Source organism: Psammomys obesus, unplaced genomic scaffold (genome assembly GCF_907164565.1).
Source record: "Psammomys obesus unplaced genomic scaffold, mPsaObe1.curated_primary_1811, whole genome shotgun sequence".
Classification (NCBI taxonomy): Eukaryota; Metazoa; Chordata; class Mammalia; order Rodentia; family Muridae; genus Psammomys; species Psammomys obesus.
In genome coordinates, this window is record NW_026585609.1 from 1209764 (window position 1) to 1234532 (window position 24769).

Below are 24769 nucleotides of genomic sequence, written 5' to 3' on the forward strand. Positions count from 1 at the left end.
CATACTCACATTTTATTTATATCCTTATTTATTTGTGTGTGCTTACGTACATGGAGGTCAGAGAACAATTTTCGAGAGTAATTTCTCTTCTTCCAACATGTAGGTTTGGGGGCTCAAACCCAGATCATCAGGAAGTAAGTACATTTGTAGGCTACGCCATCTTGCTAGCTTTTTTGTTTGTTTGAACTGTGTGTCTTGTGATTTGTACATATCATAGGAACAGAAAACATAAGTAGAGGACTTCTGAAGGCTTCTGGAAGGGAAATGAGGCTGGGAATCTCAAGGAACAGCAGAGTCCAGGCCAGGGTAGGGCAGTGCCTAATCTCCTTTGTGCAAAAATGTTTTCAAAGTCATAGGACATGATGACCTTTTATCCCAGCACTTGGGAGGCAGAGAGAGGTAGGCTCTGGGAGTTCTAGGCTAGCCAGGGCTACACAGTGATGCCTAAAAGGGGGAGGGGAAGGCCAGAGAGACAACTCAGTGGTTAAGTGTGCTTGCTGCACCTGCAGAAGACCTGAGCTCAGTTCCCAGCACCCATGTCAGGCAGCTCTCAACTGCTTGTAACTCCATCTTCAGGGACTCCAACTCCCTCTTGTGGCTTCTTCAGGCATGTACCCACCCACATAAATAAAACTAAATCTTAAAAAAAGAAAAGAATTCATAGCAGGGCAACTGTCTACAGACTCAGCAAAATGTTAAGAACATCTCATAGGAATCCCTATCTTTCCTAGAGAAATGAAAGGAACAAGCAGGTGACTGGTAGGGGATTGCCAGCCTTGAGACAAGAAAGCCCCACATCCTGCTGGGTCTGCTGTCCATCTTTACTGCAGCTTCTCATACACAATGTGAGTGGGAAGTGACGCACATCTAGAGAGCAGAAGAAAAGGGGCTGTACTGCTGCTAGCTTCTCCCCAGCCTCCTGTAGGTGGATGCAAGCTCACTGTTCTGCAGTCTCAGTTACCTGGGGGGCTGAGACAGGAACATCATTTGATTTCTCAGGGTCATAGCAGATCCCGTATTTAAAGCCTGGTAGCCCACACCTGGGAGGTAAAAGCAAAAAGTTCAAGTGTTCAAGGCCATCCTCAAATAGATAAGCAGTTAGAGGCCATCTCCAAACAAACAAATAGATAAGCAGTTAGAGACCTTCTCCAAACAAACAAAATAATGTAGCAAATTATATAAGTATAATGCTAAAAATAGTTAAGAATGGACTTTTTATAGGGTTTGATAAGTATTCCCAGGCTAGCTTTTAACTGGCTGTGTAGCCCAAGTTAGCCTCAAACTTATGATCGCCCTGTCGGGAACACAGGTCTGCTAAGGGTCACATTATGCTAAAGTTAGTTTTGTGGAGCTTTATGGCCTCCCAGTAAGGGGACAATATCCTCAGAACTGGAGCTGGGTCCCCCGAGAGCCTAAATATTGCACTGCGATACCCCGGGCTCACATCTGAGCCAGTGCCACGAGGTGACTGGAATCTGAAGAGATTCTACAGAAATCTAACACAAATCTAAATCTGTTCAGTTGCTGAGTGCCAAGGATGAGTGCAGTGTGCTGTGATGAGCGCCTGCAGCCGCCCACTGCAGCACCATTGCATTTATGTACAGACGCAAGTGATGTCTGTATCCATGTGGAAGGATGTGTCTTAGCTCACCAGGTTCAGAGCCAAGTATCGTGACACATGCCTGAAGTCTCAGGACTACTGGAGTGTGGACAGGAAGATGCTGAGTCCGAAGCTACCTGGACTACACAGCTAAAGTCCGGAAAAACAAAGGCTGGCATGTAGCTCAGTGGCAGAGTGTTTCCCTACGATGTACAAGGCAGTGGGTTTCAACCTAGCACCCATCAAAGAAACAGACAGAGGGACATAAACAATTATTTCCCACTAAGACTTTGTCCCTTCCGCCTAACAGCTTTCTCTCTAGGATCTCAGGTAGGCCAAGCAGGCCTCCACCTTGAACTTATTATATAGGCAAGGATGGATGAGCTTGAATTTCTGATCACTCTGGGATGTCAGGCTACTGTGTCTGGTTTTATGATGGTGAACTGTGCACTAGGCAAGCACATTATCAACTGAGCTTTCTGATAAGTTAATTATAAAAACAAGACTGTATCTGGGCCTGTGGTAAAGTAGATACCACTACACCTAAGCAAGTGTATGGGATCAAACACTTGTGTATTTCTCTGTGTATCCTTGGCCATCTGGGACTCCCTCTGTAGACCAGGCTGGACTAGAACTCAGAGATCTTCCTGCCTCTGCTTCTGGAGTACTGGGATTCAAAGAGTGTGGGATTAAAACCACTGCCTGGCTAATAAAATAAATTTTTTAACATATTTAAGAATTTTTTTGTGTGTGACTTTACCTCAAAAACGAAAAGGAAAAAAAAAAAAAAAGAATTTCCATTTGCCTCCACAAGATGCAAGAGTCCTTCCCTTGGTGAACATGGGCCTCATAAAGAAAGGAGAAAAGTTCAGACCACAGAAAAAGCACAGCCTTGTTTTATGTCCTAAACACAAGCATGCCAACAAGAGTTAATGCTTGTTCTCTTTTTCTTTTGGAGGCATGATCTCACTGTGTAGGACCGGCTGCCCTGGACGCCTAAGTGTTGTCTTACAGGGTGTGATACCATGTCTGGCGTAACATCTCTTGTGATAACAACCCTAAAGACGGCCCCGCAAACTCACAGAAAAGACAAAACATGCACTATTTAATATGTTTGTACTTTTCGTGATACAGTCTCACTATGGGGCTCTGGTTGGCCTCAAATTAATTTACACATCTATCGGCCTCTGCCTCCTGAATGCTGGGATTAAGGGCACATGTCACCCCATCAGTTTAAATGAGCCTTCCCCTCCCCCCAGAGACAGGGTGTGGCCTGGATCTCTGAGTGTTGGGATCATAAGGGTATGGTACCATACCTGGCTCTACTACTGACCGAGTGGGTAAGCCTCTTGTTTTCTTAAGAAGTTCTCACTACGTTGCAGAAGCTGACCCTGAACTTGTTCCACTATCAGGCAGGTCCTGAACTTAGTGATCACCATGCCTCAGTCTCCCAGTACTGTGACAGCAGGCTGTGATCCAGACAATCTCTAGGAAAAACCACACACTCACTGCAGTGGCTCTCGAGAGCTCCCGACACGTGCTCAGCAGCCCGTTCTGCAGGTCATCCCTCTGAAGCACCACAGTTTGAATGGCAGCTGGGTTATCTGCATTCATCTCGATCTCTTGGCTGGCTGACAGCAAGGCTTGCTCCAGCGTGTACTGTTGTAACAAAGAGGACTACACTTAATGTTCTGCATCAGTGAGTTAATCCACGAAACTCTGGCTACCAGTGTCCTCATATCAGCACAGGCAGCAACATCAACTGCAGATAGTAAAGGGAATCGCCCTACTTTCTCCTTGTGGAGCTGCTGCAGCTTCTCCTCCAGAGCACGGACCACTTTATCCTGTTCACACAATCTGCTTAATTTGGCCTAGAAGAGAAGATGTCTTTGTTAGCAATTTAAAGTCTTTCCTGTAATAAGGGGAAGGGAGCCATTTCAAACAGTCAGAGACTACCTAATTAATAAAAAAATTAATTTTTTTATTGAAAAAACTTTATACAATACATTCTGGTCACATTTTCCCTCTTTAGCACACTTTTATTTTAATCAGAACAATGGAAAGTAAGAGATTTTGGGCAGGGAGTGTAGTGCATGACTTTACTCTCTGGAGGCAGAGGCAGGCAGATCTTTCCAAGTTAGCGCCCTGTCAGGTCTACATAGGGAGACCTTGCTTCAAAAGGGGGGTGGGGAGAAAGTAAGAGTCATCAAATGCTCTGATGTCTTTCCTCTTCTTTTGGCTCTGGGCACGGAGCCCAGAGTCTCAGAAATGCTAAGCATATGCTCTACCTCCAAACTACAGCCCTAGTGGAAACCATTAATTTATTTGTCGATCTGCATGTTTAGTTGAGACAAAGTAGTCTTTTGCAGTCTAGGCTGGCCTGGAACATCCTCAAGTCCTCCTGCCTTAGCTGGGATTGCAGGAGTGTACCAACATGGTTCCTGGCTCTACCTTTACAATTTCCTAAGAATAGTTGGGCGTAATGGTGTACGCCTTTCGTTTTAGTGCTTGAGAGCCAGAGGCAGGGGGAATCTCTCTGAGTTCAAAGCCAGCCTAGTCTACAAAGTGAGCTCTGGGGCCCAGAAATACTTACATCAATATCTACTTCTTCAGGTCTGTATTTGTATAATGTGCCTCTACATTCATCTTGTGAAAGCTATAAGAAAAAGATGCCATAAAGCAATTTTAAAAATCCTATTTAAGTAATGTAGACAATCTATAGTGAATACTTTAAATTTCTGCCAAAATGACGGTATGGCAAGCTGGGATTTTAATTATTTTTACACTTCTAGAAATTTAATTCAAGCACAAACCGTCACGAAAGTAAAGAAACATTTAGCAGTGATACGATATGCCAGATACATAAGAATGATGCCAAAGCAAACTTGTCAGACAACAAACTGGCCAAACAAAATTAATATAGCACCTTCCGTTTTCCACTGTAAAGACAAACAGTATTTTTGATGGAAAACGGACAAACACAACCATAGCAGCTGCACTGAGTCAAATGTCTGCATCAGCATGTCCAGGGAAAGCGTCTGTTACGGTGCAGCTGTGTGTGCACTCAAACCAACATCTTAGCACAACCGTATCAACAAGACCTATAGCACACTGTGTACATATATGTAATATAAACACACATACACAATAGAGACTTATCTTGTTCTTCTGTCTTAAGAACTAAAAGATAATGAGGAAAAGGGCGGATTTAATTGCAAAGAGGAAATAATTTGAAACCTCATAAACCTGAAAGCCTATGCTATAAGTTATGAATAAACAAACTATAAAAGAAGTTTATACTTGTTGGCTGATTTATATATTGTAAACGCTTAGTATTTTTGTAGTGTTGGGAACTGAACCCAATGCCTCATGCATAACTGTCAAGCACTCTGCAATGGAACACATAAGACTTCCAGCCTTGTAAGGAATTAGTTTTCCGTGTATTGAAACATCTTTTAATGTTCTTCTAATCGTCTTTCAGGCACATGAACCCTCATTTCTGACTGTGCTTACCAAGAGTTCCACAGCCATCTCAGTCAGTCATACCCAGAGCACACCACAGCCTCTGCAGGCACCATTTCACTCTCTCTCTTGTCTTTTGATTTTATATTGATTGCTAGACAGCAACAAAAACATATTAGGCAAAATTGAGCTGGACCTTATTGTATGTTTACTAAACGGCACATTTTCCCTTACTGTTGCTTCAGGAACCCTACTCCCCCAATATAGTCTAGTTTGGGGAGCTGAATTCTATATATATACATGTACAAATCCATTATGTTTGATTATATGATCCCTCTGTTAAGATACGCTTGACTGTTATAGCTTTAAAACAGTGGAGAATGCTAAATGGATCTAGAAATGTGGAGATTAGAAGGTTAAAAATTCAAGCATTGCAAACATACAAATAAATCCCAAATTACATTATTCATCTTATGACTTTACATACCTCATGCAAATGGATCGTGATTATTTAAGGTATGCAGAATGATCATTAAACCACAGGGTTGTATAGAAATAAATATTACATGAAAAATGAATTTGATGGTAAAAGAATATATCTACTATTGTACGTAAGGATCAGCCAACAGCACCTGCACGAATGGCAAATGCTATTCTAGACTAAAGCACCTGAATCCAAAGCAGCTTACACTCTCTCCTGGAAAGGGACAGAGCGAGCTTTAAAATGCTTCTTTCCATGACACCAACTGGAAAAGGCCCAAATCATAGTTTCTACACTTAGAAGAAATTAAAGACAAAAGGCCTTATGCTATTGAGATGCTCTAGTACATTTCGCTTCATATTTAAAGTTAAATGCAAAGCAGCTTTACCAGTCCATGACATGGGGATGTGGCTGGAGGAGTGCAGTACTGAGCTCACGAACAGGAGCCTGGCTCTGCCTCCCACGAGCTGGGGTCACAAATGAATGGCACCAAACAGCAATGGTACTGTGCTTTCCTAAATCACGAAGAGACCCCTACCCCCGGATCCAAACCATGCTCCTCCGAAAGCCTTTTTGGGTGTGTGTTTATGTGGGTGGGTATACCCTGCCTCAGTGCACATGTGGAGATAAGATGGACGGCTTTCTTCCCTCCACCTCGCGGGACCCAGGGGTCCAACTCAGGCTGGGAGGTTTGGTGGCAAGAGCCTTCACTTCAAGGGCTACAGCCAAGGCTTCCTGTCAGTTCTTGGTTTCATTTTCTTCTCCCCCTCTTTTCTGTTGTGCTAGGGATGGAACCCAGAACCTGGCAGTGCTGGCAAGTGCTCTTTTCACTCAGCTTTAGTCTTCCAATGTTGTGTTGTTGTTTTTTTAATCTTTCACTAAAACCGGCTTGGTATTAAGTAAAAATAACATTGTTAGTTAAAATTCAATTCACAGTGCTGGGCATGGTAAGGAAGGTGTTTAATCCCAGCACTCAGGAGGCAGAGGGAGGTAGATCTTTGAAGCCAGCCTGGTCTATAGTAAGTGCCAGGCAAGCTAGAGCTACATGGTGAGACTGTCCAAAAAACACCCCCACCAAACAATACCTAAAATTAAAACTAAAATGAGTATATAACAACAAAACCAAACAAAACTCAGCCTTTAAAATCCCTTGTGTGTGTGCATGTGTGAATATAAACATATATGAGTGCAGGTGCTGGAAAGGGGTGTTCAATCCCAACTTGTGAGCTCTGGCAACCAAACCCAGGTCAGGTCCTCTTCAAGGGCAGTATGCATTCTTAGCCACTGCGCCATCTCTCCGGCCCCAATCTTCTACCTTACCTTCCCAAGTGCTTGGGATTATAGGTGTGAAACATCATGCCTGGCTTTGGAAATAAACTTTAAAAAAATTATTATTTATTACAATTTATTCACTTTATATCCCAGCTGTGGCCCCTCCCTTGTCTCCTCCCAATCCTACACTCCCTCCCTCTTCTCCCCCTATGATCCTTCCCTAGTCTACTGATATGGGAGGTCCTCATCTCCTTCTATCTAACCCTAGCCTATCAGGTCTCATCAGGACTGGTTGCACTGTTTTCCTAGTAAGGCGGCTCCCCCCTCAGGGGGAGGTTATCAGAGAGTCAGCCACTCAGTTCATGTCGGAGACAGTCCCTATTTCCCTTACTAGGGCACCCACTTGGAGATTAGTCTATCGGCTACATCTGAGCAGGGGTTTTAGGTCCTCTCCATGCATGGTCCATGGCTAGGGTATTAGTCTCTGCAGGGACCCCAGGGCCCTTTTTTTTTTTTTTTTTTTTTTAGTTGCTCTATTGGTCTCCTTTTGGAGCTCCTGTCCCCTCCAGGTCTTTTAAACTCTTAAGTTTGACAATATATTATCCAACATGCTGGAGATTTAAGTTGGTACAGTGCTTACCTACCCTTCCTGAAGTCATCAGTACAATCCCTAGGACCAAATGGGCAGAGCCATATATGCCTGTAATCCCAGCACCGGTGGGGAAGAGGCAGGGGCCCACACGTTCAAGGTAACCTTTACTGAATTCCTGGGCAGCCTGAGGTACATGAGACCTTATCTCAAAAACAAAAGTAGAATTACCAGCCATACATGGACCAAACCTTTAATCCCAACAACATTGAGGAGGCAGAGGGACAGGGATACCCGAGTTCAAGGGCAGCCTGGCTACATAATGAATTTCAAGCCGGCATTACATAGTAAGACCCTATCTTAAAATAAAAAGACAAACAAACAATGAAGAAAAAAAAAAAACCCTACCACATAAAACTACCAACCAAGAAACCACCCAAGCAAATAATGCTCATAGGACAACAGGTATTTGCTGGCATGTGTCTTTCAGAAATGTTCATTAGGTGAGAAACTTCACTAACAGTCACCCTTCTCTAAAGCCTCCAGTAAAAGTGTAGACGAACTTTTAGAGGGACGAACAAATTCAGGAGATTTCAAAAGATCTGATGCAGGGCCTGGAAAGGTGGCTCATCAAGGGTACTGGCTACTCTTCCAGAGGACTTGGGTTTGACTCCATCTGACCCAGGGGCTCTGAAGACCTCTTCTGGCCTCAAGGACTAGGCACACACATGGTGCAAACCAACCATCCACACTCATTAAATAACAAAATAAGATAAACCTTGATACTTGTTTACTCTTAAACTTTAGATCCTTTTCGTTTGGTCAATTTGGAGAAAACCAGATATCTAGGTGAGTTTTCAGGAGGGTACCTTGGACAATATGCAAATTCAAGCAGTAGCAGCCAGGTGTGGTGGCCCATGAGTACAGCACAATCCCAGCACTTAGGAGGAAGCAGGGCTGGAAGATGGCTCAGTGGGCAAAGCACGTGCCTCTGGCCTGCGGACCTGAGCTGGGAGCTAGAGATGACAGAGTAGAGAGGATGGAGAGAACGGGACCTAACAAGCTGTCCTCTAACTTTCACATGTGCACCATGGAGGATTATACACACATGGACACATACATGAAAAGGTAAGGTGCCACTTACGTTCTCTTAAAGTAAAGCTGTTTAACTTTAAATATTTAGTATTTTGGTTATCTCTAGAAAATTAAAAATGTTTCAGTCATTAGACATACTTTAAACATTTTGAAAACTGGTCCTGCTACCTGACTTCAAGCACACTCCAAAGATGGAGGCGCCTAGGCCTTTGTGGCTGGTGCAAGCTCACAGGTGTCCTTTTATTAGGTGCTTCTCACATTTGAAATAGGATCTACATTCATTTTTCATGTGGGTTAACTCTTCCATCTTCATTATGTTTTAACAATCAATATTTTAATAGGCTGTTCAGCCCAGAGAACTGTAGGGTGCCGAAGGGGAAGAAGCTGATGCTGTTGAACACAGAGCCAAGGACATTTGGACCATGGATAAATAATAACTGGAAACAATGGAGAGAAACATGTGACTTCTTTTGCAGATCTGCAGGTTACCAAGGTTCCTAAATCAAAGCCTGCTAACTCCCCGACATGTTGTGAATGAGCAAAAGGAATAGGGTAAGGAGATTACCCTTGTGATAATAAAGGAGAACCAACAGCCCTACTGTGTTACAACTTGGCTAGGTTCTACTTCATTGATACAGAAACCTCATAATCACCTCCCACATAAACAGAAGGTACTAATGCTGGAGTAGGAGAGGTTTGGAGGGGGTGCACATAAAAGGAAACAGCTCTACAAATCCTTCTCCCTGAAATCCATTTGTAATGCCTTCAGAATTAATACACGGACACTGAATAGCTCCTGCTAAGTGTACTGCAGACCTCCAAGTATCTATCAACCACATGATGTACACAAAAGCTTTAGGAAGATGGCACACAGTATTCAAGGGCGAGTGTTCAGCAAAGCCATGCTAAGGGTACCACAGCATCTTGGGCAGCGTGGATGAAGTGTGGTTTCCCAAACAAACAGAAACAAAAGGTAGAAACACTGATGTTATGAGGCAAATCTGAGGATAGACAAGGCTGTCACTGAGGGGTTTGCAGATGACAATGCAGTGTCATTCAGTGTCCAAGACCTTACTTGTTGGTACAGTTGTGGTCTTAGCGCCGAGTTCTCAATCATTGTGTGAACCATGGTGATAATAGGTTCATTTTCTTTCATCTATTTCAAATCAGGAGGAGCATACAGCAAACATCAGTTTACAGCACAGGTAGATTTGAAAGACGACACTGTAAATATATCCTCTACTTTAGTATCTTCCTAACAGTGCAGGTGCGCACATTTCACCCCATGGTGGCACACACTTAAGATCTATAAATATAAAAAGCTACAAACACACCAAAGGTTATAAAATAAACCTGACTTGCAATGCTACAGTCGTATTTCACTTTAATCAATATATCCAATCAACTTTTACATATATTAGCTGATAAAACATTAATATACAGAGAATTTAAACTTTCTAGAGAAGGACAACCTATGAATTCAGAAGGAGAAAAATAATTGTTTAATTTTATTCAGTAACAAAACTCAGTTCTTTATAAGGCTAGTCAGAAGAACAAAAATAACTTATTTCTAACAGTTATTAAAATTTTATAATAACATCTTTATCACGTAGATAATATAATTTATTAAAATTAGTATTGATATTTTCATACACTCTTGGGTTTTCTCAAAGTATTATGGCATATGTAGAATCATTCAAGGGCATTTAAAATAAAACTTATTCGTCAAAGACTCAGTAAATTTCCTTAGTTCCTGCTATGGTAGGCTGAAAGCATGACTCACATTTCCAATTATACTCTAATTCATTATTGCTTCTAAAAAAGCAGTTTCATGCAGCAGGCTTTGTAGTTAGCTGGAGCATTCAAAGGACAAGCATTCTGATATGGAGAGAAAAGGCTAGCAAACAGGCCTGCTGTTTATCACTGCAGAAGTGGAATTATTTATGTGCTTCTCATCTTCCACATATTAGAAAAGAAGTATTTCTGTTCTCCCTGGGTTTAAGGTGTGCACTGCCCACTGCATTTGCAAAGCACATGACTATCCTGTAGTAGAGGTCATAAAAACCTCACCGACTGCAGCACTGCAACCAGATTTTACTTCTTCAATGCAGCTGATCAATGACTATCATATTATATTAGGATAGATAATAAAGCATTGCAATGTGCAGGCCAATCTAAAATGTGAATCAAAAGTCTATTTAGAGTAGTAATCCCTTTCCCACATACACTGGAACCACTGGACATGATTCCCAGGCAACTCTTATACAACCTGAGGATCTCTGTGTAGACAGAATAATCCAGTCATGGGGCAGTCTGCTCTAAAAAGCCCCTGGACAGAATGATTCACACCCTCCTTGGGATCCTATTCACTTTTTGCTTTCACTGTCAGATATGAGAGCTATAGATGAGAAGTTCACTAGTGAGAATGTTGGAGACCTAACTAAAACGTGATTAAAATGCAAAAGAGATGTTCTCCACCTCTCCATGTCAGCTTATCCTTTGTTTTAATGTGAGAACCCACCCAGCGCTTATGTATCCTGTACATGTGAAACCAACCAATGTGTACATATGCCAACTGCCTCAGGGCAGGGGCAGCTTGACTCTGGGGTAGCCCTAGAGCAGTGCAGGGTAGAGCCAATCTCCTGTCTAGTTCCTCTGGGTAATTCCCCAGTGAACCAGTACAATTTGCCCAGTTCTTGTTCATTTGTCAAACTTTAATGGGATGAGACCTAGGTAGGTACCTATGGTTGTCATCCCCTGTTCATTTTGTTCTCAACTTGCTCTTAAATCTCCCAAAGTAAACTTTTTGCAAACAAGCCCACATCAAGGAAGTTCATACTACAAGCTCTGCTTTCTGACAGAATATAAAAGAACACAACAACAAGCAGAAAACTGAAGAGACAAACTCATAGTTGAGAGAATGTGAGGAAAGAAACTTTCATGGAAAAAGGTTAAGACAGGTGAAATAGTTGCCAACACAGACCAGAACAATCAGCCACAGTATGATAATCAGGTAGGCACTGGACAGACCAAGTTAAGAGATCAGAGGACTGACAAGTGGGCATTAAGTCTACGCTCAGAGTTCTAATCCACCCTATGTCTAGTTAGTTTTCTTAGAATCCTGCCATTATGAACCCTATTCTACTCAAGAACTTCCTGGGCTTCAACTTCCAAGCTCATGTATATTGGGGATGGGGAAGAGGGAGAAGAGTAGAGAGGGAGAAGGACAGAGAGAGAGATGGCGGGATGGGGTGGGGGAGAATATATGTTTCCTCCAACACTCCATTGTGCAGAAAAGCTTTTTACCTTTACAATAGCTTCAGGAAGCCCCCCAAACTGACCATATTTACCAGACCCATCCCTGTCATCGGAAACAGTAAAAGCCAAGAGTCACTCTCAGAGGGGCCAAGTTGCAAAACAGAGACTCTATGCTGCTTGGATGAAACAGAGACCAGCTGAGCTGCCTGGAAGGGGTCTAGACCAACGGAGGCTTCCGGAAAGGACAGTCTCCAACCTATTGAGCTGCCTGCAGGCTGGGCAGTGTGCTCCAGGTTCTCCGCTTTTGTAAATGGTCACCTATGCTGGGGTGGGCTTTGGTGATCCTTCTGCATCTGGAAGAAACCCCTCACTCACATTCCTCTAAGTAATCACAATAAAACTCACTGATTCACCAAGTTGAACTTTGGTGGTACCTTTAAGGATTACAGTTCTGAGGGGAAAGGTTTCCCCAACAGAAGTGTTGCAGCTCTAAAAAGAAAGGCATCCTGGCAGTAGGGAGCCAAGAAATACCCCAAGGTCATACTGTGCAACAAACCTCACAGCAGGTTGCCTTGATGGTGTAAGAAGCAACAGGGAACTGACTGGGAAGCAGGCTTTACATAAGGTTTCTCACAGGTGTGTGTGTGTGTGTGTGTTTTCTGAACTCTTGAGTTTTTTAAAACCCAGAAGTGAGCTCAGAATTTTTACCCTCTATAGTATCCATACTTTGGCTTGCCATAGGCTCCCTATCTGGGGTTAATGAACGTGTGTTACACATCCCCAGAAGAAATTTTATCACGTAACAGAGGGAGAGGGACAAAGCAGAAAAAGTGAGAGGGAAAAGGGAAGGGAGAGAAAGGAGATAGGAAGGGGAGAAAGAGGGATGAGTAGGACCCCCCCCCCCATACACACACGAGAGGACTCTATTAAACAAAACAACAACAAAGAACAGATTGCAGGAAGATCAAAGTCTGCTTGGCTATGAGACCCATGTCTCAACCAAAAAGGAAGAAAAAGAGAAAAGAGATGGAGAAAAGAACATCAAGAGTAGACATGGGGGCTGGAGAGATGGCTCAGTGGTTAAGTACACTGTATATGCTCTTCCAAAGGACCTGGGTTCAATTCCCAGCACCAATATGGCAGCTCACAACTGTCTGTAATGCTGTTTCCATGGGATCTGACACCTTCACACTAATGCGCATGTAATAAAATTAAATAATTAAAAAAAAAAAAGAGTAGACATGAAGGGATGGGGAGACAGTCCACAGCAAGTTAAAGGCACTTGCTGACAATCCTGACAACCTGAGTTTGTTCCCCATGACCAAGGGAAGAATGGACTCTGACCTCCTCACTAACTCTTCTCTCTTGTGCATTCATACACACATTCACACTATTCACAATAAATGTAATACAAACATTAAAGGGATAAAGATTGATACAAGATTATTTAGTTTTAGCAGCAAGGTATAAGAAGACACCATTAAGACTAGTTTGGTCGGGCAGTGGTGGTGCACCCGTCTAATCTTAGAAGGTGGGAGGCAGAGGCAGGGGAATCTGAGTTCAAGGCCAGCATGGTCTCCAGAGCAAGTTCCAGGACAGCGAGGTCTACACAGAGAAACAAAAAACAAAAACAAACAAACAAACAAACAAACAAAAACCAAACAAAAGCCAAGACAACAAACAAAAGAACTAGGAAGAGAATTTGGGATAAGGGTTAAAAAACATCCTTCAGAGTTGATCTGAGCGAGAAGGGAGGAGGGGGAGACAGAAGTGGAGGGAGGGATGCTGGGATGTAATGTGTGTGAGAACAGTTTTTTTTTTTTAAGAAAATTTTATGTGATACTATGTATGTGATATTCTGATATGTATGTTTTAAATCAGATTAAACGCATTTGTCTTCTCAAAAAAACAAACAAACAAACAAACAAACAAACCTGTTTTCTTAGTTTACTCCACCGAATGCCTACCCTCCATCACACCCCCTCAAATACTGCCTTGTAGCTTTTCCTCATGCATAGAAATAAAAACTCCAGGACCCTTGGCTGTTAGAACGAAGTATGCTTGGAAGCTCAACAGAAAGAATCTGCTGAGTTGCCGTGGGAAAGGAAGGCAGCAGAAGCCCTTTCAGCCATCACCTCAGGGAAGGACTGCTTGAACATCCTCCTGGGATTTCAACCTCAACAACTGCCATACCCTAGCAGCACTTGAGTACACTCAGCCAGGGCAGAGCTTTTGTTCCCCTTGGCAGCCCCCTTGGTTTACTTGTCCAAAGTGGCCAGGCTTCTTATCTGCAGGAACTTTCCCATTGTGGTTTCTTGAGAGGACAAAGGAAGCATGCTGATGAGGAAGGTTCACAGCATCCAACCATGGCACTGTAGACTTCAAAGTCCCCTGCACTTGTAGAACATAGCTCATAAGCAGGTACTATATTATTAAATCTAAATGCTACTATAGAGCATTTCCAAAACAGAAAGTTTAGTTTAGAAGGTAGGGGGCTAAAGAAACAGCTCAGCAGCTGGAGAGAAGGCTCAGTGGTTAAGATCACTGGCTGCTCTTCCAGAGGTCCTGAGTTCAATTCCCAGCAACCACATGGTGGCTCACAACCATCTATACTGAGATCTGATGCCCTCTTCTGGTATGCAGAGGTACATGGAGACAGAGCACTCATATACATAAAATAAATAAATCTTAAAAAAAAAAAAAAAGACTTTAAAAATCATTAAAAAAAAAAAAAAGGAATAGGTCAGTGATTAAGAGCATTACTTCCCAACACCCCTGTGGTAGCTCACAATGGTCTATAATTTCAATTCTAGGGGATCCGATGCCCTCTTTTGACCTCTTGGGGCACCAGTCACAAATGTGGTGTACCTACATACATGCAGGTGAAACACACACATAAACATCTAAAAGTGATTTTCCTACCTCCTCCTAAAGTGTTTAAGCACTGCCTTCAGAGTGAGTTCCAGGACAGTAAAAGGCTACACAGAGAGAGCCTGTTTTGAAAAACAAAACAAAACAAAACAAACAAAAAAGAAAATGCCGTGCTGAAACAGGAGAGGCTTCATTTAGTCCCTGACTCCAGCACTGCCTGGCGCTCTCCTGTACTCCTCTGTCTTCCTGAGCAGCCACTCATAGCATGCTACCCTGTTATTACTGCCTACCTAAATGTTGGCAGGAGGAGTTCAGAGAAATAAGGAGAAACACCTAAATCGCCATCTCTTCATCGGTCTCATTCATGTCAGAAAGGAAAAAGTCTGTAGTCCAGGCCTACAACTCATATATGTATCTCCCACAATCCTGTCACCTCAGTCTTCAGAGTGCTGGGATTAAAGGCATGACCACCACAGCCAGTGCTGATGTGGTTTTTAATCACTTCTATAACCACTTGTCCTTAGAAGAGAACTTGTGCTCTAGTGCTCATGCTACTGGGACCAGAGTCAAAATCTGCTGACCGAGTGTTTAACGTGCCAGTTAATTGTCCTGCTTCCTGACAAGGTAGCTGCTTTCCTCATTTGCTGTACAATGTCAGTGGCAGCAGAAATGAATTCACCTCTCACACAGCTCAGAGAGTATCTTCGCTTTCTACTTTTCATGAATGTTAGAAATTAGTAGGATTTAAATGAATTCAAGTTTTCCTTGGGTGACTATGGCACCTATAGAAGGCCAGAGGAAGGCTGCACTGATTGCTTCTATTTAAGTGAGTGGGTGGGAGGAGCTGAAAGGGAGAATCAGCCAACACACAATTTCTTTGAGGTGTATACTTTGAAATTTGCCCAGAGCACTTTCCTTTGAACTGCTGTCTAATTTGTGGTTCTATAAAACAGATGAATCAACCTGTAAATCCTGGATACTCAATAATGCCTGAAATAACAACAGACCTGGTCAGCTCAAAAAGGTTGCTGGCAGGAACAAGACAGACAGCTGGAAGGGCTTGAGCCCAATGAGAAATTCTACTAAACTAAAATTATCATAATTATTTTTAGGGCTATAGTTAGATACAATGTATAGTATGGTTCAAAAATTTTCAATACATTGCTACAAACAACTTTTAAATGTATTTAAGGAGAGATTTTCTTAAGGTGACCTTTTATGAGTATATGTGTACCTAAGTCAAGGGTCAATTATTTTGTTTCTAGGAGCATCATAGTTTATAGTTGTTGTTTTTTTTTTTTTCTGTTTGTTTGTTTTTTCCCCTTTTTGAGACCCACTGGGACCTGAGGCTTGCTGGTTTTGCGAGGCTGGCTGTCCAGACTGCTGCAGGGATTGCCAGCTCCTGCCATAACAGAGGTGGCGCCACAAGTGTGTGTCACTATGCTGGGCTCTGGGGAAGGGCTGCATCCTTTTATAACAAGCACTTTACCACCTGAGCGGTCAGCCCAGCTCCAAGGTAATCCAGGTTATGCACACTTAGATATGGATACGTTTTTGTTCAAGGTTTCACATTCTAATTGTTATCTAAAATGGCCAAATGTTCACTATCAGTAGTAGTTCTATTTAAATGCAAAGTATCACTCAAAAGATCCATTTCTATAATTATTCCCATTATCATAAAATTTAAAAATGGAAAGAATGTAACTGTTTCAGAATCTGAAAAAAGGCAAATTACTTGAAAGCCCTGCAGACAGACTGTGAGTACCGTATTTCACTGTATTAGAGCTCTCTAAGTTTTAGAAGCGCCCAGTGACGGCACACGCATGCCTGAGATGGGACCTGTGCTGCTCTGGAAAACCGATAAAGGACTGAAATGCATCTCAGGAACAGTGGTGGCTGCAACACATTATCTGTCTGGCAGTCCCCTGGGTTCATCCCTGGAACTGCACTTTACTGAGATTACCAATCAAGTACAGCAAAACATTAGGCTGATTCCGAAGATTCATGCTTACACTATTTTTTTTTTTTAAAGCTAAATTTTTGTATTTTCCCACAGGTTTTCCGAATGCTATGGTTTGCTTGGTAGCCATATTTATTAGTCAGGTAAGTTTTTCTCTTGAGACAGGGTCTTGCTATGTAGCTCAGGTCAGCCGTGAAGTTGTGATCTTCCTGTCTCTGGACTGCGGGGAGCATGAGCGTGTGTGACCACACCAGGTTCTCATTTACGATGCAAAAGGAACTTAAAGACACTTTATTTCTCATAGACTCCAGAAGCTTTTTGGAATGTGAGCTGAGAATCTTTATTTTACTGCTTCCAAAGTATATTTTAGAGACATGACTGAGCTTTATCAGCCCAGTCTCTGTGATGGAGAGCTGGACCTGGATAACAAAATGCTAATTTCTGAAGCATTTCAATAGGCAAAATCATGACAAAAACTAATGAGAAGTACATAAATTAGATACTAAGAAAAGTGTGCTTCTTTAAAATTAAAATGATCAACCACATCTGCAAAGGGTTATCCTGGGCTACAATCTCTCTTTAAATAGAAGTAATTTATATAGCTGCATTTACCATTTTCTCTCAAAGATGTAAGCATCTGTCTTATAACATTTCCCATAGAAACTTTATTTGACAAAACATTCAGATCTATACATTTTAAGACAAGTCAAAATAAGGCTTAGCTTGGTCTGTATTAAAGAATTAATTTGTCAGCAGAAAACGTGTCTGATAGGATACCAAGGCCCACTAAATATTAATAGTGTCTACAACCCTAAAACCTGGGACAATTCTTATCCACCGACACTTTTCACTTTTCAAGGTGTGTTTAACTCAGGTGTTCCCCAGGATAACAGGCACGAGCCGCCATGCCTTTCACTTTTTACCTTTTCATTCCCGTGGCCACCCACTGCTGAGGCATTGGGAAGACTCACAGGTCACTGTGAAGTAGTCCCTGCAAACTTGGCAAAGACCAAACCCCGGGAGGAGACAACACCCAGGCAACTAAAAGTGGCCTCTGACACACTCCATCCACCCCAAAGCTCTCCTTAGGGAACCCATACCATATGGCTCTCCTCCCCAGCAGCCAACAGGCCATCCATAGTGTTCTTTCCTTCACTGCTCCCTCCCAAGCTCGGACAAGCTTCAATACGTAAGAGTGTTCATGAGAAACACAGTAGGTATAAGTGACTCAGTGTTTACATCCCTCGTTTACCCTCACAGCTGCCTTTTGGTCAGGGTTCGTTACTGTCACTTGTACAAATCATGTTATTAATTAAAGTGAATAAAATACCTAAGCAGCCATAAAAATTGTACTATAATTGTTAAATTCTAACTGGTGTCATAATAAAAAAATTCTACAAACCCCACCTGATGATCCAAATATATGGTGTTCCTTTGAAGATGATGTGAAAGAATTTCATTCTAGTAGCCATCAATCAAGGAAAAAGGGACAGAGAGCAGGTTGTCAAAAGGTCAATTGGTAGGAAAACAGTTACCACAGCGTTGTATCACAGCACACAACTTTCACAGACATGCTCTGCCCGTGCACAGATGACATATTCAACTACGTAAAATCGTAGTCACCCAGTTATTTAGTGGGAAACACTTGCAATGGCTCTAGCAGATAGAAGCTTCACATGCCAGTCTTTTTCTGTGCGACAGCCCTCCCTTCCCATAGAAACAGAGGCTATTAACCCTTTGAGAGATTTCAGGCTGGCCCCCAACTTCCTGGTCCTCTTCTACCACATCCTGATGTTGGGATTACAGGAATGCAGCCGAGAAATATTTTTGTGTTCATTTTTTCCGGTAAGAGCAAAAGGCTTATAATGAATTTTCAACTTACTGTTTTATTTGAAAACCTAAGCTTTTGGTACCCATTTTATCAGCTGTGGGAGTCCAAGTCTTTATTTACTAAGCAGCAGCACCATCGAGACTCAGTGTACCCGCTCCTCCCAATCAGCTGAGGGGAAGGCTGAGAAGACACGCACCCTGACTGTATTTTCCTAATTCTACATCCACATAAGTAAGCTGAATTCTCAAAGGGTCAATAGGAGACTGTACTGTTCCTGTGATGATGGTCCAGGCTCATGCTCAACACCACGGACACGGACTGCACAGATGACAGATGGTCACACACAGACGCGTCTCCATAGCTGACCTTTGGGCTGTGGGCCTCAAGCTTCAGCTGCATGAGCTGTGCTAAGGTATGCTCCCGGATACTACTCAGCTCGGCTTGCTGCCGTCTCAGCTTTATTAGCAGCAGCGTAAGCTCCTCTGGCTGAAGGAGTACAATTTAAGAATCCAAACAGTGGAAAACAGATTAATTGTCTTAAGTGACAGATATTAAACCAAGATTTCTTGGCAAGTTTCCTCTTACGGTTGGCATCATAGTGCCTAGGCACTATGATGATAGGTCCTACATAAATGCATAGATATCTAGAGAGACAGAAGGAATAGTGTTACTTGACAGCAAAACAACAGGGCATTCAGGCATTTTCTCAGAAATTATGAGAGTATATCAATGTCAAGTATAATAAACACAAAACCACCATAAAGCTTAGCACAGAGAACTGTTAAAGCTGCTCATTAAAGATGTATCAGGATGGAAACACTATAATACCTAAGGCTCTTCTGGAAACAGAACAACACTGTTCCATCCAACACCATTTCAAAGAACAAGTAAATAGAATGACATTTCAGAAATGTAAAACTTGGGTGTTATTTGGTGTGTGAGGCCAGTCAAATTTTGTAATGCCGCCAAGAGAGCTTCTATAGCCTTTTCCGATTCAAATGTCCACTCTTTTTTTTTTTTTTTTTTGTAGCGAAAAGAGGAAAACAAACATTGTTATGTGTATGCCTGCACCCCTCACTCCTGCGCACACTCTCTGGAACAGCGGAGACCCTGCCCCCATGGTCGCTAGGAATCCTGATGAGAAAAGCTTTCAACAGTGGTGAACTTCTCAACATGTGCAGACTCAGGTGTGGCCTGCAGCAGCAGTCACACAGGTGTTTCTCTGAGCTTTGTTTAAAACTATAAGGGGTGGGGAAAGGGACTCAGCCCCTAAGAGTCCCAGGCCCAGGTACTGCTGAGTTCACCTGGTCTATACCAGTTTTAGGCCGGCTTTCTTCTGATCATTTGTGGTGGCTCCCTATTTTCAAGAGCAGAAAGTTTTTTTTTTAAACACCCATAGTAGTTTCATTGCTGCCTTCAGACAGGCCCAGCATCACAGAAGTAAGCTGCACCTCCTATGGGCAATCAGATGAAGGTGGGCATATAAAGAGAAGGCAACGGCCTGTTATAGTCAGCAGGCAACAGTGCTCAGTGCATGGGACTTCAAACCAAGTTAAGTGAAAAAACAAAACCAACCAACAGAAACCCAGAAAGCCCAGCTGCCTTTGCTCGGAAGCCACTTTGTGACTCCATGACTTTTGGCAGGCTTTATCTTTTGATCATCATGTCCAGCTCATGAGGTCTTGCCAAGGAGATGTGGGCAAAAAAGGAGTCCGCCATACTCTCTTCTTTCTTTTTGGCACAGTAGGATATTCTAAACCTCAGGCTGATTTCTGACAGAAAATCCAAAATAAACTAGTTCATGTATAGATTAAAATGATGAATTTGTCATAAAGACAGAAGACCAAGTTATCTGTATATTCACGTCTAAAGGACAAATAAAAAGGCATTACTGGCTGGAAAAAGGTAGGGGTAATGGTGAATAAGTTTGATCCTTAACATCCACTAGAGGGAGCAAAATGGAAGGAAGAACTGCAGATAACAGCAGTTACTGCTGATGCTTATGTCACATGACAACCTAGGACTTAATAGTTCTTTCTCTTTTATTTTTTTAAACAATCTAGGATTTAACAGTTTTTGGTTTTCAATAAAATGTATTCACAATATTTAATAAACTGTGATTATTTAAAATTAGGAACTATTTCCTTATATCTAAATGTGTAAGATAAAAATCAGTTAAGTTTGCTTTGATTAATGTGTAAGAAAATTTTAAATAAAAATGAACAATCCTACAGGTCTATGTCCTGACAACAGTCAGGTCAGAGAGAGGACTTCTGCAGTGTTGTGGCACCTGCAATCTCAGTACTCCAGAGGCTGCCCAGGAAAATTCTTAGAGCAAGACTTGACTAAAATCAAAATCAAATCAAATCAAAACAGTAACAACAAAACAAAACAAATCCCCCCAAACCAACCAACCAACCAGCCAACCAACCAACTAAAAAACCAAGGCAAAGTAAAGGAAAAGTTCCCTCTTTGATTGGAAAAACTGATGTTAAAAGCCTTCTAAACTGAAGAACTATGAACAAAATAAAAATAATAAATACTTGTTGTGCGTCCTCCCCCTCCCCTGCTGTACAGCAGGCTGGCCTCCGACACCCAGTCTTCTTGCCTTTGCCTCTGGAACGCTAGGACCAAAGGCATGAGTCTCCACGGCCAACTCGGACTATTGTACAGTCTTTGTATAAATACATAAATCAATGTATTTTTGGCCCTAAAGTAGGTAATTTCTATTAAATTCCACAGAGAAGTCAAGTATGGCGGTATGTTCATGTAATCTCAAAACTGAGGATGCCAAGCAGAAGGCAGATTGAGTCCCAGGCCGGCCTGTGCTACATATCAAGACCTGCACTCACAGTAAGACAAAAGCCATAGGGAACTACTCAGAAGGTCTCTCCTGTGGCCACAGATGCTCACTGGACTTCACTCCCATGTCTGTGCTGGGGATGTGTGTAGGGCAGTGGCTTTCAGCCTTCCTAATGCTGTGACTCTTTAATACCTCATGTTGTGGTGATAACTGTAATTTTGTGACTGCTATGAATCAATATAAACATCTGATATTATTCAGGCTATCTTATATGTGATCACCTCCCAAGGGGGCCATGGCCCACAGGTTGAGAACTACTGGTGTAGGAGATGCTGAGCTTGAATCCAGTTCTGCATATCTTACGCAAGTACTCACTACTGAGCTACTTGAGTTTTTAAGACAACAAAAACAAAACTATGTAGTCATGTGTGCCATGTGGTCTCGGATGCTATGCAGCCATCGCTGGCCTGACTCGTAGCCATCCCTCTGTGTATTATCGTGACTGGCTAATATTTTGAAGACAAGGGGGATAACAAATCAAAAGCCCAGAGTTAAATAGTAAACTTTAAATTTGCTACTTTATTTGGACATTTTGGGGAAGGCAGCCACAAAGACATCAACATGGCTAAATGAGCCTACGTTCTTCTGATGTTGAAACTTTGTCACAAAGTAGTGTTGTTCTCTTCTGTAGATGATGTCTGAAAATTCACACTTAAAACTATGTCGGCTTCATGCCTTTCTGGGCAGCAAATAAAGCAAGCATATGATAAGTAAACTTATCACACTCACCGTTCTGCCTTGGAGGCTCTGATGGCTAACAGCCGGTAATGTTAAGCCAGCTGGCATTGACCTTCTGTCAGGTACATAGACATGCTAGGAAATAAAAAAAAGAATAGAATTCAGTGGTGAACTTCTTTGTGTGTGTGTGTGTGTGTGGTGGTTAAATGTTATTGATGAATAATCTTAAATTTACATTATAAAATACCAATTAAAATTGTCATTAGTGTTTATGAGAGAAATACTTTTTTTTTTTTTTTTTTACAAGACTAAAATACAAATGCTAATGAATCAAGTAACTCTATGATGACCAGCTCAAACTCTTGGTTCTCAGAACCTGTGTGTGTGTGTGCGCGTGTGTATGGTGTACACGTGGAGGTCAGAGGGCAACTCTGTGGCAGCTCTGTCCTTCCACCTTTGGCTTCTGGACACTGACCTCAGGTTGCCAGGCTTACACAGCAAACATCTTTACCTACAGAATCATCTCGCTGGCCTGCTTCTTATATTCCTTAGTGAAAACTTACTGACAGGAGCGGCACAGCTGAACAGTTTCACAGATTTAGTGTTTGTGTGGCTTTTCATGCCTGACAAGTCTTTAGTGGCAGGATGCTACAAATCTACCTAGGGCCCCTTTAAGTTGGTAAGGGTGGGAACACTGAGAAGCTCTTCTGAGTGGGTGCAGATACCATCTTTGATCTGTAGCTAGGCTAAAAAAAGAGTGGCATTTTCTTAAAGCTTCCTGGTGAACTGGTGTCTGAATGCACCTCAGTGAACTGGACATGTCCCCTAGCCACACTACATCCCTTAGCCGATCATACTTTAACCCTTTGGCTGTGCATGATCTCATAATAAAGAGTTATCTGCACAGTACTGGCTCAGCAAGTTATGCAATGTTCTGCATGTTGTTACATTTCAGTATAAAATACCACAAGATCATGTTAGTATCACCATCAGTCTTTCAGTCCTGAAAAGCCATCCAACTCAGTCTGCTAACAAATGGTTTCCAAAATTCCAGTTTTTGCCTGAAAATTCAGATACCATCAGTGGTGGTGACAAATCTGTGATAATTTTTTTTTCCCCCTTTGAAGTGAAAGGTTCCATGTTACTTTGGGAGAGGCCTGTCAAATAACAAGTCTGTATAATGATCCTTGTCTGTAAGCCCCAAATTAACCCTTCTTTCAATAAGATGCCTTTGGGTCACTGTTTTATCACAGCAATAGAAAAATTGCCCAAACATGGCCCAAACCTATAATCTAAGTTAAAAAGGTGAGGCGGGACCCACCCCCTGGACCCTGAAGGCCCAGACAACTTACAGAGGTCCTGCCTTAAGGTAAAAGTACCAGAAAAAAAATGCAAACACTTTCCTGCATATAAGAGGCTTGGGCCAGGAACAAGCAAACAAGCAGTACCACTCTTGTGATCTTGAAGGACTGAAAGCTTAGGTTCTGTCATGGGAGTCTGACAATGTTTTAATTTTTAAGATGAAAACAGCCTTGCTAACTTCCCCATTCTCTTGCCTATAACTTAATTTAAAACAGTATATTAGAAAGGAAACACACCATTAAGCAACGAGTTAGCATCTTACCTTAGGGTGATGGGCCCTGTGCCTGCGGTCTATCGTCACATCTCCTCTCTGGATCGGTGAGGACACTTCTGACCTGTATGTCCGTTGAGGAGAGAAGCCCTGGTAGGCAGCTGACCCATGGGAAGGTGATGTGGGGATGGAGTGCATGGTCTGGTCAGAAACGTTCACCATGGCCTTTGGGCTGCTCACGCAGCTGTGCCGAGGAAGGGTGCTCTGCTTGTGGTAAAACTGGCGCTGCTGCCACTCATACAGCTGCCACATGGTGTCATCCCTCATGGACCGCCGCTTCTCCTCTGCTCCAGGCCCTGTCTTCTCATGACCAGAAGGGGTCACGCTGCAGATACTCTCAGGTCTGGTCTTGCTGTTTCTTGGGAGTGTTCGGTAACCTTCAGGGTATCGGGCCATAGCCTGGGCTCGGTGGCTTGGCATATTTCTTGGCAATGTTTGATAAGAAATTACTCTAAAAGTAAAAAAAGTTGTAAAAATTAAAGAGATGTAGTAAAATGGAGAGACAGCTATTCAATTTTAAGCAATACTGTTTTTTAGTTTTTCCTGGCAAGTAAATACATATCAGGGTTTATTTTTTATATTTATTGCTAGCTTTTTTTTTTTTTTTTTTTTTTTTAAGACAAGGTTTCTCTGTATAGCCTTAGCTGTCCTTGAATTCACCCGGTAGACCAGGCTGGCCTTGAACTTAGATATATGCCTGCTTCTGCCTCCCTGAGTCCTGGGATTAAAGGTGTGCTACCACAGCCTGGTCAGGCTTTATTTTTAAAAAGAACATAGTTTAGTGGCATGTGGAGTTGGTTGGCATGTATAAACCTTAGCACATAACAAAAAGAAAGAAGGAAAGGAAATAAAGGAAGACTAGTTGGCCAGAATGTTTATATGAAGTATAAAAAAAGCTAAAGCTTTGTAAATGAAGTTCCACCTGGTAATATAAACAGATCTACAGCAACTATACATGACTATTATTCCATCATGTATATTTGTTTAATGCAGACACATCTGCCCACTTCAGTTGATAGTAAGTAAAATCAGGCCATTAAATCCCAGGGGTCATAGGCAGAGGCAGGTGGATCTCTGAAAGTCTGAAGCCAATCTGGTCTGCAGTAAGACCCTTCCTATCTAAAAACCAACCAACCAACCAACCAACCAACCAACCAACCAACCAACCAACCAACC

The 24769-nt window shown here is 42.3% G+C and overlaps 1 protein-coding gene across 7 annotated transcripts in view; it reads right to left on the minus strand.

Annotated features, from left to right (window-relative positions):
* Positions 1 to 24769, minus strand: part of Plekha5 (pleckstrin homology domain containing A5) — a 179963-nt gene that overhangs the window by 27834 nt on the left and 127360 nt on the right. For 5 of the 7 annotated variants that reach the window (XM_055610336.1, XM_055610323.1, XM_055610314.1 and 2 more), the window contains 5 exons: positions 23585 to 24044; positions 22012 to 22095; positions 4194 to 4256; positions 3391 to 3471; positions 3110 to 3259 (listed from right to left, as the gene is read on the minus strand). In XM_055610336.1, coding sequence (XP_055466311.1) covers positions 3110 to 3259; positions 3391 to 3471; positions 4194 to 4256; positions 22012 to 22095; positions 23585 to 24044 — 838 coding nt within the window. Of the gene's footprint in view, positions 1 to 3109; positions 3260 to 3390; positions 3472 to 4193; positions 4257 to 4744; positions 4781 to 9574; positions 9656 to 17995; positions 18050 to 18785; positions 18906 to 22011; positions 22096 to 23584; positions 24045 to 24769 lie in introns of all 7 variants that reach the window. The other 2 variants (XM_055610298.1, XM_055610289.1) reach the window with 1 other exon arrangement.